The sequence below is a fragment of the Panthera pardus genome, unplaced genomic scaffold (genome assembly GCF_024362965.1).
Source record: "Panthera pardus isolate Hobbes unplaced genomic scaffold, ASM2436296v1 HiC_scaffold_6, whole genome shotgun sequence".
Taxonomy (NCBI): domain Eukaryota; kingdom Metazoa; phylum Chordata; class Mammalia; order Carnivora; family Felidae; genus Panthera; species Panthera pardus.
Window position 1 is genome coordinate 91967495 of NW_026526991.1, and position 19714 is coordinate 91987208.

General features: G+C 37.5%; 1 protein-coding gene across 3 annotated transcripts in view; it reads right to left on the reverse strand.

Annotated features, from left to right (window-relative positions):
- Nucleotides 1–19714, reverse strand: part of DERA (deoxyribose-phosphate aldolase) — a 118325-nt gene that overhangs the window by 39157 nt on the left and 59454 nt on the right. For all 3 annotated transcript variants that reach the window (XM_019452087.2, XM_053894702.1, XM_053894703.1), the window contains one exon: nucleotides 8285–8413. In XM_019452087.2, the coding sequence (XP_019307632.2) occupies nucleotides 8285–8413 (129 nt within the window). The remainder of the gene's footprint in view (nucleotides 1–8284; nucleotides 8414–19714) is intronic.

A 19714-nucleotide genomic window follows, 5' to 3' on the forward strand; every position in this document is an offset into this window, starting at 1 on the left:
ATTCCTTCACGGTCTGCTTTTTCTCGAGCCCCATATTTTTGTGTTAGTACTCTTCCCACAGATCTTCATCAGCAATTCAAACCTGATGACATTATGATTGCATCTTTAGTGCTTTTCTACTCCAACCTTATTTATCATGCCTGCATTATTTCCAAAGATAAGGTCTAGAATAACTTCAGAGCGGGGCTTGTTAGCTGTTGCATGTGTGTGAACAGTCCACCGCTACTGAAAGATAAAGCCACTTTTCTACACTCTGGCATTATTCTTAATGTGTACGTTTTCAGGGCTGAAATCCCTTAGCAGTAGATTGACCTGCTTTAGACTTCTCTTTTCTACAAGCATGTTTCCCTTTCTATCTTACTTCCTATCACTTGTTCTTGGATTGTTTGATGAAAAACTATGGCTCTCGTTTCTCTTTCCTGATTATATTCCCTTCAAATTGTTTACTCCTACCTCTCCTCCTCCTTTATTTGTATCTCTCTCACCACATTTCCAGTAATGTCAAAGGAAGATCCATTTTCTTTGACTAAAAAGCCAAGGCAGGAAGTTTTTTTTAGTCCTTTCTTGGCCCTCGAGCTGCCTTGGAATCCTCACAAACCTTTTATAGGTCATACCACTGCTTAGATCATCTGAACAATACTCAAATACATAATCTCTTTGTCAAAGGTATAAATTATCTATCTTTTTGTTCAATTAAAACAAGATTTTGAGCTCAAAATAACATGTCCAAACTCTACAAGGTCGTGGCACGTGTAGAAAGAGGAGCCTAAATCTTCAATTTCTATTTTGCATGTTTTTCCTTTTCCTTCTTTCTTTTTTTTTTTTTTTTAATGTTTATTTATTTATCTTTGAGAGAGAGAGAGCAAGCCTGGGAGGGGCAGAGACACAGAGACACACACACACACACAGAGTCCGAAGCAGGCTCCAGGCTCTAAGCGGTCAGCACAGAGCCCAATGTAGGGCTCGAACCCAGGAGCTGTGAGATCATGACCTGAGCCGAAGTCAGACAGACGCTTAACTGACTGAGCCACCCAGGTGCCCCTACTTTTCTTTACCTCTATCTTTCTTTCCCATCCATTCATTCGTGTATTTCAAAAATTTTTTTAGGCTCTCCTAGATGCCTGGAATGGTAGTAATCACAGAGGAATATAAATAAGTACGATACAGCCCCTGGCTCAGAGGGGTTCATAGTTTTGCAAAAAACTCAACAGGTGAAACAAGTGATGATGATACTGTGTGACAAATGCTACTAGTATTTACAACTGTCCTAGGAGCACAATGGTATGAACAATTAAGTAATTCTGCCCCTAGAGGATCATGGAGAGATTTGACAAAGTATGGAAATTTTATTTAAATCTTTAAAAACACCTAAGGGAAGGAGAGAAAGCTGTAACAGACAAAGGAAATGATGTAACCAAGACAGAAGTATCTGGAATGTTTCCAAATATCAATAATGACCACACAGCATCAGCACAAAAAATCCTTTTTAACTGATGTTTTCATTTTTCCATGGAAAAGTACCTACCTCATAGAATTGGTGTGAAGGTTAAATGTAAATATACATAAAGCACTTAAAATAGTACCTGTTACACAGTAAATGTTCAAGAAATGTTATCATCTATTATTGTTGTTGTATTGTAGATTATATTACATATATTTCATCTCTTTGAAAGGTTTTCTTTCTTTTTCCCCTGGTTCCTGGTTTGGTTCTGGATCATTGTGGCTGCTGAGGAATCGATCCCTAGTTAAATGGCATTTTATTACGAATCACATCTGAGAGCTAAGGTGGCTGCTATAGTTTCCAGAGTAAAAGAATTAGGAAATATGACAAATAGCCATAACTGAGAAATGTAGCATAAAAAAATTAACTGGACCACATCTAATGGTGATTCTCAACTAATCAGATTTTCACACCTTTCTTTTTTAAGACAGAGCCAAAGTTGACAAAACAAGTTCCTATCTAACAGTCACTGAACAATCCTACAAACATATTAATAAGCTTTAAGATCAGTACAGAATGGAATCCAGCTCAATACATTATATCTCCTACAGCTATGCCAAATGGTTCTGAAAAAGGGGTAGTCTGAAGAATGCCTTGTGATAGTCTAGGGGGAAAAAAATGCCATTATATTTCCTTCCTGACTGAGGTAGTATGGCATAAGAAGGTACGCTGGTATTTTTTAATAACCTGCAAAGTACTTACTTTATAATGCAGCCATACACACTACAATTTGAATTAATAATCAGATTAATTTATTCACTTAAGGTTATAAACTGTGCAAATAAAGAACAGGAGTCCGGGTCTTCTAACTCCCATGACCCATGGTGCCTTCCTCTAAAACATTTAAAAGACTCCTAAGCAAAATTAAACTAAAAGTAGGCTACTAAGCATTTAGTTGACCAAAAATGTGAACACTTTGGTTAACTAACTTTTTATTTACAATGATAAGTGATACCAGACTTACACAGTTACATATCTGTAGCCTAGTCTCCAGAGAATTCTGCAATAATCTAAATGGCTATCCATATTACAAGATAATTATTATGAATGTAAATGATAAAATACCTTTCCTTTTGAGATTTCCATGCTAAATTAACGAGAAAACAAAAGCCATGAAGAATTACAAACACGACAGAATAGATGTTACCAGATTTTGGAATAAAATATAAAAGGCAACTATTTTCAGGCACTGGAAAACTGGCAGTTCAAGATATAAACCCTGAGATAATCCAGACATACAAATTAGCTGATAAAGACTTGTAATCAACTGTTAAAAAAATATTCACAAGGACTTATAGGAAAACATGACCCCAATGAGTCAAAAAATGTTGAACATCAGCAGAGAAATGAAAATCCTAAAAAAAGAATTAAATGGGATTTATAAAACTAAAAATGTACAATAGCATAAATTTCACTGGATGGGCTTAAAAGCAAATTTGAGATACAAAATAAAGGTCAATGAACTTGAAGTTCCATGTAAATTAGCCAATCAAAAGTACAGAGGGAGGAAAAAAGATTAAAATTAAAATTAAAATTAACAGGACCTCAATAACCTGTGGGATAAAATCTAACACTCATGTACTTAGAGTCCTAGAAAGGAAAGAGACAAAATGGGTAGAAAATATATTTGAAAAATAATTATAAAATGTCCAAAAACGGGTGGAAAACATCAACCTACAAATCCAAGAAGCTCAGCAAACTAAAAACATGATAAATACAAAGAAGACCACATTTAGGCACATCATGGTCAAATCAGTGAAAAACAGATTAAGAGAAAATATTGATTGACCGTAGCCAGAGTAAGATGAAACATTACAGGAAAACAAGAAAAAATGGACTTCCAAGAAATGGAACGACGTGTTTAAAGCACTGAAATAAAAGTAAAACTGTAACCTAGAACTCTATATTCAGCAAATGATCCTTGAAACTTGAGTGTGAAATGAAGACATTTTCAGCTGAACAAAACCTAAGAGAATTAGTCACTGGCCGACTTACAGGAAGGAATAAAGACAGAAATGATATATGTGTGAGAAAATATAAAAGATTGGTTTGGTTAGTTTTCTTTTGATTTAATTAAAAGCAAAGGACTGTTAAAACAAAAATTGCATCATTTTAAGGAGGCATTTATAAATAGGTGGATGAAGAAGAACACCAAAATAATTCAAAGGACTAAAGAGGGTGTAAATGGGACTGTTATTAAGGTTCTTACATGAAGTATAAAGTAGAATATCAATTTTAAGTAAACTGTCATTAAGGGATGCATATTGTAAGTGCTAGAGCAACTACTTGAAAAGTACAAAAAGGCTGTAGGTAAAAAGCCAATAGAAAAAAATAAGATGAAATGCTATCAAATATTTCATGAACCCAAAAGGTAGCAGGAAAAAAAATGGATCAGAACAAATAGGAAACTAATTGCAAGATGACAGACTTAAATCCTGTCATGTCAAAAATTATGTGAAGTGAAAATGAGTAAAACACTCGAATTAAAAAGCAAAGATTCTCAAAATGGATTAAAAAAAAAGACTGCCTATAAAAGAGAGTTTAAATATATAAATATATATAAGACAGGACTAGTAGCAGGGACATACTAGTAGCAGGGACATAAGAGGGACATACCTTAATGAATGCACTAATTCAAAACCTAAACATAACAATCTTAAAAGTGTATATGCTTAATAACAAAGCTTCAAAATACATTTAGAAAAAACTGACAAAACTAAAGAGATAAGTAGACAAATCCACAATCATATTTAGAGGCTTTAACACCCTTATCTTGGTAATAAATAGAACAAGTAGACCAAAACAAAATAAAACAAAACCAGACCTGAAAAATACAATCAACCAACTTGACCAACTTGATATTTACAGAACACTACCACTAATACCTGCAATATTATATATAATATATAATGTCATGTATATGACATTATTTTCAAGTGCACTTGAAGCATATGCTTAACTACACCATAAAATGGCCTATAAATTTCTTTAATTTCAAAAGACAAAAGATTCTTTCAGATTCTCTCAGAGCATAACATAATTTTAAGTTATAAGTCAATAACAGTAAGATATCTAGAAAAGCATAGAATACTTGGAGGTTAAACATTCTGTTGATTTCTCTCTTTATGTCCGTTAATATTTGCTTAATGTATTTAGGTGCTCCACTGTAAACATTTATTCTAGATAACACTCCAATAACATTCTAAATAACAAGAGAAATCACAAGGGAAATTAGAATTATTTTTAACTGAATGACAATGAAAAAAAAAACAAAGCAAAAAGGTGGCTCTTTGAAAGATTAATAAAATTGGCAGACCCCCAGCAAGACTCTTTTCTATCAAAGAAAGAAAGAAAGAAAGAAAGAAAGAAAGAAAGAAAGAAAGAAAGAAAGAAAAGGAAAAGAACAACAGGAAAGAAAACAAAATTGACAACACCAGCAGTAAAAAATGAGGTATAACTACAGACCCTATAGACATAGGGATATTATACACTTGATGTCAATAAATTTGGCAACTCACTTTATTTATACAATGGAATACCCCTAAGCAAACTCCTTACACACAGAACAACATAGATAGATCTCACAGCTATTATCTTGGGGATGGAGGGATAAAAAGCACAAAAGAGTGTATACTGTAGAACTATATGATGTTCTTAAACTGGCAAAGCCAATCTATGATGATAAAATCAGAGCACTGATAGCAGCTGGGACAGAAGGTAAAAAGGCTGGAATCTGAAAGCAAAGGGGCACAAAGAATATTTCTGAGATGATGGAAAATACAGATTGTAAAAAGTCATCATATCATACACTTAAGAACTCAACGTGCATAAATTTACCTCAATGAAGTTGATTTTTAAGGAAAAAATAAATAAAAAATACCAAAGAAGTAGAGCTGTAACTGATATAAATGTAAATTTAGTCCAAATTTTTTAATAATTCTTCAAAACATACTTTCTATCATATACCTTCTTAAGACAAGAGGAACCATAAACTATGGGCCAGGAAGTATGCTGGATGTTTTCACTTGCTATTACCTTGCAAAGGTCCTAAATGGTACCTTGAGAGACAGCAGTGTTACAGCTGATAAAGCAGTAACCCTGGAGCCAGAAGACCTGGGTTCAAATAATGACTATATGTTATCTGTTAGACAGATATATGACCTAAAATATGTATAATATGTGACCTAAAACAAGTTACTTTTTAAGTTTCTTCATTACCACAGGGTTGATGTGAAGATGAGGGAATATTATTTTAAAGTATCTGGTAAAGCACAACACAAATACAAGTCTTATTACCAACAGTAAGTGCTCAACAGACACCAATTAAAAGAAGAAATGAAAGGGGCGCCTGGGTGGCGCAGTCGGTTAAGCGTCCGACTTCAGCCAGGTCACGATCTCGCGGTCCGTGAGTTCGAGCCCCGCGTCAGGCTCTGGGCTGATGGCTCGGAGCCTGGAGCCTGTTTCCGATTCTGTGTCTCCCTCTCTCTCTGACCCTCCCCCGTTCATGCTCTGTCTCTCTCTGTCCCAAAAATAAATAAAAAACGTTGAAAAAAAAAAAAAAAGAAAAAAAAAAAAAAAAAAAAGAAGAAATGAAAGAGATAAATAACAATGTGGGCAGGGATATAAGCAGACAGGAAAAGACAGGTGAGAGCATGTTCCTACTCACACTTTTTTCTGTGGATGGGTAGGGTGGAGAGTAGAAGAGGAGCTTTCAGACATGTTCCCATCATGAGCAGCACTGAGTAGGGTAGGGTTGGAATGAATGAATGAATACACTTTTGTTGTGACCTGGATCACAGCATTCTAGGCTAGCAATCCATTGTCTTGGCAGGGAGCATGAGTCACTGACCAGGACTCCAAGGGGCTTCATCCAGGATCATAAGGGTTGCAGTGACTCATCTCTTATTGTGGACCTCTGAAATGCCAGTATAACAGATAAAGTGTTCCAATCCTCCTTATCCTTAGATTTTCATTTTGCTCTAAATGAGACAACCAGAGCAGACGTCATACAAAAAGACTGGCAATGAGCAGAGCAACAGCTTCACGAACACCTAGCTGGCTGATTTTCAGTAGAGTTCCAAGGAACAATGCTAGGTCTGACAGTACTCAAAAAGTACCCGAGTATAAAAATCTAGAGGGTGACTACAAAAGAGGCCCAGATTGAAAACCTGAGAAGTCACGTATCTTCACCCAAACATGGAGCCACTGGTAAGGCACTTAGAAATTCAATACTGTACTCAATTAGGATATGTCATCTGACTGAGGTTTCAACGGAATGCTATGGGGGCAAACAGAGGAGGTAATGAACCAAGTGGTAGGGGAGGAAGCAGTATTAGGGGAAACACTCTTGAAAAAAAGTGACACCTCTGCTGAATCCAAAGATGTTAAGGAATTACTTGGGCAAAAGGCATTCCGGGCAGGAGGCACAGCACGTATAAAGACTTGAAAGGTCTGGATGGTGCCATCTGCAGGGCACAAGGAATTGCATACAGCTGGAGAATATGTTATGAAGGGAAAATGAGGAGACTATAGAGGCACAGGCAGGGTCTTAAGAAGGACCTTTTCTTAAAAGCAGCCTGAAGGAATTTATATTTTACCTTGAAGATGAAGGGAAGCCACTGAAGGATTTTTTTTTTCAAGTGAGCAGGCCAGGTGCCCCTGGTGGTGACCCTGGCCCTCAGAAAGTGATGTGAGAGTGGAGGGGGGCAGTGTAGAACACAGTGTCTAGTGAAGGCCTGGTGTGTGTGTTGTTTCTCATTTGTATAAGTGAACTACATTTCCTTCACATCTTGCTGAAGAGAAGGCTGCTCCCTCCATCACCTCTTCTCCTCATATACCCTACACCTTCACATTGTCTTATGTTGTAAAAGAATCATTTGGTGGCAAGATTACATTAAACCCACTGGATTCTCAGGTGCCCTGCTGGCAAATATTAGCTCAAGTCTACAGGTGCACAAGTATCTTTCTTTGTCTCCGATAGGGTTCGGAGACAGCGTAAGCCACGGAAGGATTTTAAGCAGGCAATACCAAAATTGAATTAACATCTTTAAGAGATCATTCTGGCAACAGTGTGGAACACAGATTGGAAGGGGACAAACACGGAGACAAGGGCAAGTATTTAGGAGACTGGAGTGATCCATGTGGGGGATGGCAATGGCTGAAGACAGCAGAACTCAGGATGGAGTGAAGATGTATTAGACATGGTGAAGAGGCAGAGTTCTCAAGACTTGTCCACTGGTTTACGTGAAGATGAGGAAAAGAAGGAATCAAGCTGGACTCCCAGGATTCAAGCTTGGATGTACGAATGGACAGGCCTGCTGTTCACGGAGATGAAGAATAAGTTCAACCTGCGCTTGAAAGTATAAAAAGCAACGATACTGCACTATTTAAAAAGAAAAATTAACGCAAACAAAAGCACATCTCTGGGAAAAATCAAACACTTAAATTCACAGAGAGGAATAAGTCAGAGTTAAAGAAATTCCTGTCTAACATATGTTGATGAATGAATAATCAAAGAATAACAAGAAGGCAATTCACTAACAAGAGAGCCATCTACTGCCTTCCAAGGATAGTGCAGCGATGAAATGCCACAAAAAAATGTGGAAGAAAGCCAAGTTTGTGACCACTTCACACTGTACATGTATTCACAAAATATCTGACCCTTCCCACAAAAATTTCCAAGCAGTTAGCACTTTTTAGCTAACAGCCAAATCTTTTCACTTACTTATTTCTCCTAAAAACATCAATTCAACATATATCATCCTTTGAATATAGAACACTTACCTGCCATCATTGCTATCATACTGGCTTTATAGACATTAGTAAGAGATCCAAGTTCTCCTGTTGCTAAGATGGTTTTGAGATGAGCCTCCCCACAGGTCTTGCGAAACTGACGAATCTCATCATACAGGGCTGGGGAAGGAAATAATTGAGGCAGTTACAAAGCAGGCAAGTGATAACATAACTTGGCAGCCATTTGGAGCTGGTAGAACCCATCTCAGATTTAGGAAACATAAAACATTTGTCACTTTCTAAAAATCACCCCAATTTAATATCGCCTAGAGCATTCTGTTGCCATTCACATCCTGTTACAAGAAATGCTTAGTTTGCTACCATGAAACTTTCTAAGCCCCTGCCCGAGGTCCAGAACCATGCCGCTTTTTAAATTATCATTATAATGACATGCAAATTACAAATAATTTCTACCTCTCCCATATGTTGGTTACTTACAAGAAAAAAAGACATTTATCCACCATACATATGGGGGTGTACCCCTCTGCAAACTGAGGAAACCTCAGGTCCTTATTAATTCTTCCATTCACACATAATAAGTTCTCCTGTTAGAATATAAAGCAGGCCTTTTCTGAGAGCTCTGCTAATGACAATGAAGACATAACAGCTTTCCCCACTCGCTGCCAGGCCATGTATCTATATATCTGACTAAAAAGCACTGAGCCTAGCCAGGTATGCTGGATGTATGTGCACAGAGCCAGTTGTAGAGGGGCTCCCAGGTGCAGCCTTGAATCCATTAACCCCTGACCCCAGTACCAAATCTGGCTTTTGAGGGATCCACTTGATACCCTGAAAGCAGATTTTTGAAAAATATACATGTAAAAAAAAAAAAACAACTATCCTCATAACAAAAAGAAAATCAAGGGGGAGAACATTTCATATTCAAAAAGAATTGACAGAATTTTAGTAAACAAAATCAGTATAATGAGTATTAAATTTTTGAAAAATTATTTAACATCATCTTCTGTCATGACAGCAGTGGGTTTTGGCTCTTATCCTGTATCACGTTGGCTGCATTCATTCCTTGAACTTGGGCTATTACTACACGATCAGGACCACCAGCACTTTTTTTGTTCCTTTGCGTGTGTGTGTTTCATAGGAAGTAGTTCTACGAGCGCATGGACTACACTGAGCAGGAAAGAAAAATTCGTACTAAGGTTAGGGTTAGGGGAAGTGGTTTTTAATGTGGAGATGAGACTTCCGTAATTCACTGGTTTACTAAAGTACATGTAAAACACTAAAAATTGATCACAAGTCACCAAACTCAGTCAAAATCGTGCAAGTTATAACACAATGAAGAAAACTTGCCTTCCCGATCCTAGAAAATCTGAACTGAACTTGAAGCTCCAAGTGAAAAGTGAACACAAATAAAAGCAAAAATTCCACTACAGGATGCTTGGTAAATGTTAGAGTTTGTCCCCGTCAAAAGATGGCACCCACAGAAGGTTTTTCAAGAAAGGGCTAAATACTTTCACAAATCCCTAATAATCAGTGGTTTTGAGCATTAGAGACAATCTGAGATGCCACACCGCCTACCTCACCCTGCCCATCCTACCCAAATTGTGAGAAATCATCTCACCCACACATCCCATATGACAACATGTGTGAGAATGGCATAGACAACAACGACTACGTGGCAATAACAATTTATATTCTTTTAACTCAGGGAATGAATCTTGGATGGAATGACATTTCCCGAGTTACTGAATCTGAAAACAGGAAGTTGTTCTCTAAGAACTACTGACAAGGAAATCTCTTGATCTAAAAATTCAAGAATGGTACCCCAGAGTTAACTTGCGATTTAATTAATGACTTTTCTTCCACAGTGCAGCGTTGCCATCAAAAGCAGGCTGGCGAGTCAGACAAATGTGGATTTAAAACCCAACTGCATCTCTTCTTGCGTGACCTTGGGCAAGTAATTCTCAGCCTCAGTTCCATCCTTGAAGTGTCAATAATAATACTTACATTATAGAGTTATTATGAGGATTAAAAGGGAAGATATATACAAAGTACTCTGCACATTGTCTGACTGATTGTAAGAACTCAAAAAGTGTAACCATTATTCTTAAGCTCAGAAACCTAGTGAAATGAGTTTTAATTAAGTGTTGTGTGATAAAAGCCAAATCTTATTCATGGCCTGACCCAACTCCTTGTACTGCACCAAAATCTTGTTATATGGATTAGTGCTTAAAATCAGTGAGTCATCAGATAAGGCTTGAAATGTTTTATTACAACATTTGTTAAAGTAAAGTTTGATCTGTACAACAAAATTCTTAAAACGTTGATCCCAATCATATTTAAGAACAAAACTATCAGCCTTTTTCTAAAGAGTATTACCTTTTGATATCCAGTCCATTTCTTTACCTACAGTTAAAATTAATCAGAAAAAAAAAAAAAACCCATGTACTTTACGACTCAATTATCAGCCACCTGGAAGTTATTATGCCCTGTAATCCATGATCCAAACAGAATGAACCCAAAATAGTCATCAGCACATAACTGGATTTAAACAAATAAGTAACCAGTGCCTTCTCATTCTTTAACCACCAACTCCTCAAATCATTTAACTGACCTATCTCACCACATAACAGGGTCAAGTTTTTCTGAGAAAGTATCTCAATCTTTAGAGTTCAACTACTGAAGTTGCTTGTCATTTTTTTCTTGTTACTATTCTGCCCAGAGTAGTAATTCAATCAAAAAGCACACTGGACCTGTCCTTTGGAAAATGTGGCCTGGACTCCGAACAAGCAAATGCTTCTATCTGGGCCTCTGAATCTTACTGAGTTATGCAAAGATGACAGAGCATTCAAGATGTTCATTAGTATTACTACTGCGACATCCTCAATGGCAGCAGATCCAAGAGTCCCGTGGCCCCGTGGCCCCGTGGCCCTGTGCCAGCAGCACGGTACCTGTGCTGGCCAGTGACGGCAGCATCAGAAGTGGCCCCGTAACCACACTTCCCACGGCACATCCAGCTGTATTCTCTGCTCCCCAGTCTTTCATGGACCTGCCTGTTTTCCAAGCCTGGCTCCCCAGGCTTCTTACTCAGTGAGCTATTCCATGTCCTCCTAACAGATGTCTTTTCAGTTTAACCTAATCTGAACTTGTTTCATTAGTTTCCAACTCGTAATTCTAGCATAACAAGTATTTACTGAGAAATCTGGTATGGTGTGGGACAATAGCATTGGTGCCACACTGCCTGGGGTTCATATTCTAGCTTCAACACGAATTTGTTGTGTGATTTGGGCGATTAACTCTTAAACTCTCAGTTTCCTCTTCTATAAAATGAGGATAATTGAGGTATGCACACCTCATGGAGTTATTTCAAGTATCAAATAGACTAATATGTATAAAGTGCTAAGGATGGTGTCTGGGACATGTATTAATGCTCAAAAACTGTCAGCTACTTGTTTCCCTGTTGCTGGCTTTGGTGGTGGTGCTGTTGCAGTCGTTGCTGAGTACTTATCAGGTTCAGACATATAGCAACTTATAAAAGCAGAGGACACCATGATCTAGGTTTCTTAAAGAACATAAACACGACCTCTTTGGGGCCTAGAAAGCAGGCTGGTGGGGAAATGTTTATTACATCATGAACATTTTTTTTTAACTTGGAGCCCATGCTCCCAGACTCCTGGGATAAGAGTTCTATTACTTGCTGGTTACGTAAATTTACAGGAATCATTCAATTTTCCTAAGCTTGATCACTTAGGGAGCCTCAGTTTGCTCCCATATTTTTGTGATGATGAGATAAAACAGTATATACGTTTAGAATGGAACAAGGCAATTAGTAGGCGTTTAATCATCCAATACTAGATTTCCATATTTTTTCTTACATACTTCCAGAAATGCAAAAGTAACTTTGAAAAACAAAACAAAGTAAGCACTGTCTTAGTAGTTATAGAATTTAAAAATTTAACATATAAGGAAAACAGACCACTTCACTCCAACACAAACGACAGAAGCCTCAAATAAGCATTATTAGTGTCCAGGTGTTCTAAGCACCTTGGCATCACAGTGACAGATGACATATGCAAATCAGAGTAACATGATGGAGGGGCCTCTGGGTGGCTCAGTTGGTTAAGTGTCCAACTTCGGCTCAGGTCATGATCTTGCAGCTCATGGGTTCGAGCCCCGTGTCGGGCTCTGTGCTGACAGCCCAGAGCCTGGAGCCTGCTTTGGATTCTGTGTCTCCCCCTCTCTCTGCCTCTCCCGCACTTGTGCTCCGTCTCTCTCAAAAATAAATAAACATTTAAAAAAATTTTTTCTTTAAAGTAACATGATGGCTGAGGTGTAACTGTCAATCCCAAATCATAATGTCGTTCAACATACTCAACGGTCACTTACCTTTCAGTATAAATGAGCAAAACAATGGAAAACCTAATGGGTGGAATTTCCTCCACATTAGCGGGAAAGGACAGCAGGATGTGGATTTATATGATTGCTAGTGGAATACACATGTGGAGGAAGAAATCACAGTGGAATTAACAAGTTCAATAGATCCTCTTTCCAAAAAAAAACTCTTCAGGAGGAGTAGCTACTCAAAAGAATGAGAAACCCCATAAGTTTTCAAAGCATCTTCCTGCAAAAATGCTCAGTGTTTTCTACACATCATTTAAACATCCCTGTGGGGTAGCTGGTAGTTAGCTTCACATTTCATATACAAAAAGTGAAATGTAGAGAGATGAATGAGTTGCCTAAAATTTCCTCACACTTTGCTGCCTTTATCCCCCCACATGCATACACACAGGCAGCTACATGCATGCTGTCCTTACAATACGTTCTCAAGGACATGAACTGAAGAACTTAGCACAATATAGTAATCAACACCTAGAACCTAAAGGGATGTCAACTCTCATTTACTTCAAATTACTAACATTATAGATGAACATTATAAACCCAAAAGCTGATTTTCATTTTTCTAGGGAAAACAAAGTTGAGGAAACTGAAAAGTTCTAGGATAATTCAGAAACATAAAACAGTTAATTCTGTACGATTTAATATGCTAAAAAGACCTATAACTTGCTCTATAAGCCTTCTGGTTAAGATCAGAACAGCACATTCTGACATTATGTCGTAGAGAAGTTCACGTGTCTGAATCCGGACTTTTCCGCACTTGCTTGCCCACTGATTAGCCATGTCACTTGGGAAAGTTACGAAACCTCTCCAAGCATCATGTTTCTACTCAAGATTGGATAGAAGATCTTTACTTTGAGAGCTCAAACACATCTTAAATCCTAGAAATAAATGTAAAAAAAATTATTTAAATAATCATGAAGATAATAGATTATTTTTCTCTTGGTTCCACCTTTAATAATAAGCAGATATAAAAATGAAGACAAACTTTAATTTGCTCTAAAATGTTACACTGTTGTAATTACAACAGCTTCTTGCTATTGGTTTAGAAAGAGGATTTGGATCTCTACTTTGTGGGAGCTCTCGGCCAGAGAGAGATGGGGAGCAGAGTAGTCTCATTTGGTCACTACCATGAAGGGTGGGGGAAACTTGAGACTGGCACATCACTGGGGCCTTGAGAAACTCCAGGTTAACATGCTGCCAGATCAGGGTTGGGGGGTGGACATCCTCATCAGTGAGGACTGGGAATTCTGGAGGACTTGGTGAGCTCAACCACCCTGGGTGCACAGTACTAGACGAGGGAGACAGCCTATGTGGTCAAGAGACTGTTCCACACATGGAAATTGATCAACTAAATAAATATACTTAGGATAATGGGAACAAGATTTCTCATGACAAGAAAGAGGGACACAAATATAGAAAGGGGAGTGGGCAAGAATAGCCATTTGATGTTGGCTTGTGAGGAAATCATCAGTGTGAACCCATAGTTTCTGATACAGATAGATTATAGATAGATGGACAGACAAATAGATATAAATGCACGGTATTTATATGTGCGCATTGTGTATATGTGAAAATTCATGCATTTCCTACATCTGTCCACTGAGAAGACCTAGAAACAACAGCCTTACAGCAGTGAGCACACCTAGCACCCAGATCTTGGTTTCTAAAAATCAATCTTCACTAAAAGAAAGTAGACCTCCTTGGAAAAATGGCCGATTCCAGGGCTAGCACAGAAAAAAAGTTAAAGATAAGCCTGAAATATCCATGATAAGAATTCAAGGAACTTCTTGAACATGTCAAAGAATAATATGAACATGTCAAAAGGACAGAAGAACAATCTAACACAGCGCCTACTGGCCAAATCTGGGATAATCTGAATATCAATAATAAATAATGACAGTAATGGATTATAACCAATTGAGTCCAATAGGACTCCATGAGCTCTTATAAACAGAAAGGAAAAAAAAAAAGTAGGAGAGGAGAAGGTAATGCTAACTAGTAAGTATAGAAGAAATGATGGAATTAGAAAACCACCATTTGACAAATATCAGAGTAATAACTGAAGAATTATGAATGAATGCTAAAACTACCGAATAAAGTTAGATGAGGAACAGGATATTAATACAATCTCAAAATATCTCCATTCATTTCTGTATTAATTACTTGTTAAAACACAAAATACTGGGGCACCTGGGTGGCTCGGTCAGTTAAGTGTCCAACTCTTGGTTTGAGCTCATAGTCCATGAGATCAAGCCCTGCATCAGCCTCTGCGCTGACAGCATGGAGCCTGCTTGGGATCCTCTCTCTCCCTTGCTCTCTGCCCTTCCCTGTGCTTGCATGCACTCTCTTCTCTCTCTCTCTCTCTCTTTCTCAAATACATAAACTTTAACAAAAAACACAAAATACTTATTAATTTTATAATGGAGAAACTTGCCAGAAAGCATCTTAGCCAATTAAAACTTAACATCCTCAATAATGGGACAAATGCACATCTTAGGACTCCCGACATAATGCACTGAGAAGAACTGAGCAAAACTTCTGTGGTATTTCTCCCCAAAATATATAACTTGAATCTAATCATGAGAAAAACATCAAACAAACCCAACTGAAGCACATTTTGCAAAATAACAGGCACCTATTCTTCACACTCAAGGGAAGATTGAGGACTGTTCCAGAGTGAAGAAGACTAGAGAGACATGTAACCATTGATCCCAAAACTAAGACCATTTTTGAGACAATCTGCAAAATTTGAACAAAGTCTATGGATTTAATGGTAGTATGCTATCAGTGTTAATTTCCTGATTTTGATGGTATACTGTGGCTTGGTACAAGTGTTCTTGTTTTTAGAAAATATACACTGAAATATTCATGACTAATGGACCAATAGGTCTGCAACTTAATCTCAAAAAATTGAAATAATTACACATATATAATTTAATAAACACACACATGTATACACACAAAGATAATGAGAAGACAAAAGGCAAATGGGGCAAAATTTAATAACTGTGGAATCTCAGTGAAGAGTAAATAGTTCTGTGTACGATTTTTGCAACTTTTCTGTAAATTTAAAATTACTCAAAAATAAAAGTTAAAAAGATATTTCATATACTATTGTGATTTATTTAGCATCTAGATATTTTTTCTTATGGAAGGGTTTTCAAGATTATCAACTATTCTATTTTTTAAACAAAAAATATTTGATTATATATGGTACATATTGCCTGCTTTTTCCCCTTGAAATATCATAGACATCTTTCCATATTAATAAATATAGGTTTGTAGCACAGTTTTTAATGGCTACACAATCTTCCCCTACATGGTCATAAATAATTTATACAATCATTTTTCTATTATTGGATACTTAAGGTTTCAGATTTTTTGCTATTAGGAACAATACTTCAGTAAACGTCCTTATGGTTACATCTTTGCATACATCGTGACCTTATTCCCTAGAGCTTTCATTAATTTTTTTTCTGCTCACCTACTCACATGTAATCCATGTTCACTGTTAAAAAATTCAAACAGTATGGAAACTAAAACTTCTCCATTTAAAAAAAAAAAGAAAGAATAATTCTTGCATGTAACAGAAAAATAATAATCTGGAAGACTATTATAAAAGATGACTGACAAATGAAAATGGAATTCAAACACCACGACTGCAAATTAGTCAGAATAATGCAAAATATAACAAAACACATACACCAGAGAAGTGGCTGGCATAGTGATGTCACATTAAAAACCTGATAATAAATGTTTTGACTTATAATGAGGTTTTCAGGAGTAGCAAAAGTGGGTGTACTAGAAACCCAGGATATATTACATTGTAGATGCGTAATCAATATAGTAGCAAAACCAGCGGAGGAGTTGTCTCCTGTCTGTCCCCCCACATCCCTCCCACTACTGCCACACTGAGGAGGAGAAATGGAGGTCGTAACCTGACCTTCTGCTCATCATTCCCAGCTGAAAAACAAGTGAGGCTGTGTTGATGGAGCGTGTTCACTGACAGGAGTCAGAGAACTTAGCCACACTGGGAAAGGCCTGTGTGATGAGAATGTAGATCCAAGGAGCAGAGGGGGTCACACTGCATCTGTTTCAAGCAGCATCCAAAAACGGTTGACAACTGGCTCTCCCTTCTGCCTCCCTGTGTCAGCAGGAACTTGCGTCTACAGTATTTTACTTTTCTCTATTCAAAAGTATCTTGTTTCTCTCCAGCTTCCACCCGTAAGGGAAGTATATTCTTAATCTTGGGGCACCTGGAAATCCATAAAGTTTTCTGGGAAAGCACTGCTATAGACAAAGAAAACTGTGTTAGTAAAGCTTTTGTGAATAGAAATTATGATTTAAGTAAAAACCCAAGTGTTTAAAGCCTATGCTTCCTATCTAAAAGTCATAAAGTAGTTTCCTTTTATATTTCATGCTACTCAAAGGCACTTAAAAAATAATTGTTAATGAATTATATCTAAGCAATTATTTTTTGAGTACCAGAAAAGATGTTCAACACTGCACATGAATGGCCTGAAAATATCTCTTAAGATAATTATATGTATAGTAAAACACTTAATATAAAGTGTACAGCAACCTTTTAAATTAAAAAAGTCACAAAATGTTCAAGAACAGTTTTCATCCACCAAGGCAACTAATTAATCTTGTAAGACTAAAACAGAGATGAGCTAAAACGCCAGGTAGTAAAATAACCTATAAGAGATAAAACACACACATTTTGGTCAATACTATTTGAAGTTTCAAAGACTCATAGCCTAAAAACAAAAACCATAAAAGCATACAGCTGCTATAAGTATCTCCAGCATTTTTCTGTTATAAACAACCCCCAAAACAGAGAAAACACAGACTATAGATTATGTGATTCCTCCTCAAACAGTGTCTATAGATTTAGAAATGGCTTTTCTCATAAGATATTCTGATTAACAACTCTACAAAACAAAGAACAATTCCAATTTCTTTTAAGAGATGTTCTTTCTACCATCCTTCTTGTGTATAAATCAGCAAATAAGAAAAATAAATTGCTGCCAAGATTCAAGATGTTCAGGATCCACTTCATAAGACAGAATGATAGACACTGTGGCATTGGCCCCAATATTTCATTCTCTCCCCCCAAAACTCTTGATGGCCTGAGACATGTACTCCACAAACCAGGTTTAGGAGAACAAATCAGGACTGACGAACTGAAGAAGATACAAGGGGGATCTAGATACAGGACACAAACAACATTTCCAAGTACGACACTGAACACACTATGCTGAAAAATGTTACAGAAGAAGCCACCTTTGGGGCGATGTCTGACAGTGCTCTAGTATGGAATAGAAAGTCAGCTGTAGGTCTTGAGCTCAGAGAACTGGAAGATTCTTGAACAAGGCAGAATCTGATACCATGTTTCAATGTCACTGGTAATATATTAAGGTAAATACATGCGGCAGAGAGAGGTCATAAAAAAAGTAAAAAATGAACACCTCTATATTTACAGAGCATGGAATGCATTTAATTTTCAAAACCTGTTCAGTAAGATTTATGAGATGATGAACCCCTTCTGGTGAATGCTTTCTTCAAAGAACTGTTTAAGAAATGCAACTTCGATGTCGACTTTAATATCATCATGAAAAAATACCGTATTATAGGTCCTTATCTAGGGAATAATACTCCCAGACAATGAAAACGCCAAATATAAAATCACAGGCCATTATAGCTCTAAAGGACTGTAGAAATCATTAAGTTTTATCCCCTCATTGGTAGCTTATTTAAGTGGAGGCAGAGAGAAGTGAAGTGTTTGCCCAAGGACTAGGTATAAATTAGCGAAATTACAAAGACTAAACTCCAAGTCTTTTAGAGTTCTACTTCATTTACTCAATACGTGTACTATTACGGTTACTTCCCTTGACAACATACTATGAGCATCAAAAGGAGGAGAGGGAAAGAGAAGAAACTGCAGCTGGCATGGAGGCACTGATTCATCTGGGCCAGGCAATGGATGGTCAATTTACATTCATTATCTAATTTAATCCCCATTACAACCCTGTGAAATAGATGCCATTATTCCTACTTTACAGAGAAGGAACAGAAGACACAGAAAAGCAATGTGGCCAAAAGCTACTAATGGTAGTGCCAGGATTCCAACCACAGTCTATCCAGTGCAAAGACTCTGCTCTCAACCCTTCCTGGTCTCCCAGAGTTATCCTCCCTTCTTGTTCCATGGTATATTTGTTCTGGGTAAGCTCTGGGTCTGACCACCTCCAGTGATGACTGGCTTATATGCTGGCTGGCTGGCTGGGTGCCCCTGCCTGTCTCCTAGTCCAGCACAACATTCCAGGGAGAGGAAAGCCATCCTTTTCCCGAGAGCATAAGAGGTAGATGTACTTTTTGGCTAATCTTGACAGAGAAAGAAACTCTTTATCCATTAAGCCTTCTATTATAGCCAACTGCAGATCCAGACTAAATAGAAACACACAGGGAATACTATTTGTATTAACTAACCAATATATAAATTCAACAATGCTTCAATCATCCTGCACCCAAACTATGTGGAACCAAGAACAAGAAGTATTTTTTTTAAAAATAGATGTGGGGCGCCTGGGTGGTTCAGTCAGTTAAGTGTCTAACTCTTGATTTCAGCTCAGGTCATGATCTCACAGTTCGTGAGTTCAAACCCTGCATCGGGCTCTGCATTCACAGCACAGAATCACAGGGATTCTGTCTCCCTTTCTCTCTGCCCCTCCCCCTGCCTCTCTTTCTCTCAAAATAAGGAAAAATAAACTTAAAAAAAAAATAGATGTTTCAAGTTAGTGATTCTCTACAACTATGGGATGGTAGGGGAGAGGGTGGAACCAAAATCACCTGGGGCAATTTTCACAGTAAAGAAGCCTATCCCCTCAGTCCAACACCCAACCCCAATAGTACATATACTCAGGAGGGATATTCTAGGTTCCAGGAAGAGAGGAGTTCGGGCAAGTAATCTGAAAGCATTTTGTCAGGTAATTCTAAGAACCAGCATAACATACCATATATACCCTATATCCAAGTAAAACTACTGTCCTGAGGGATAAGTGAGAT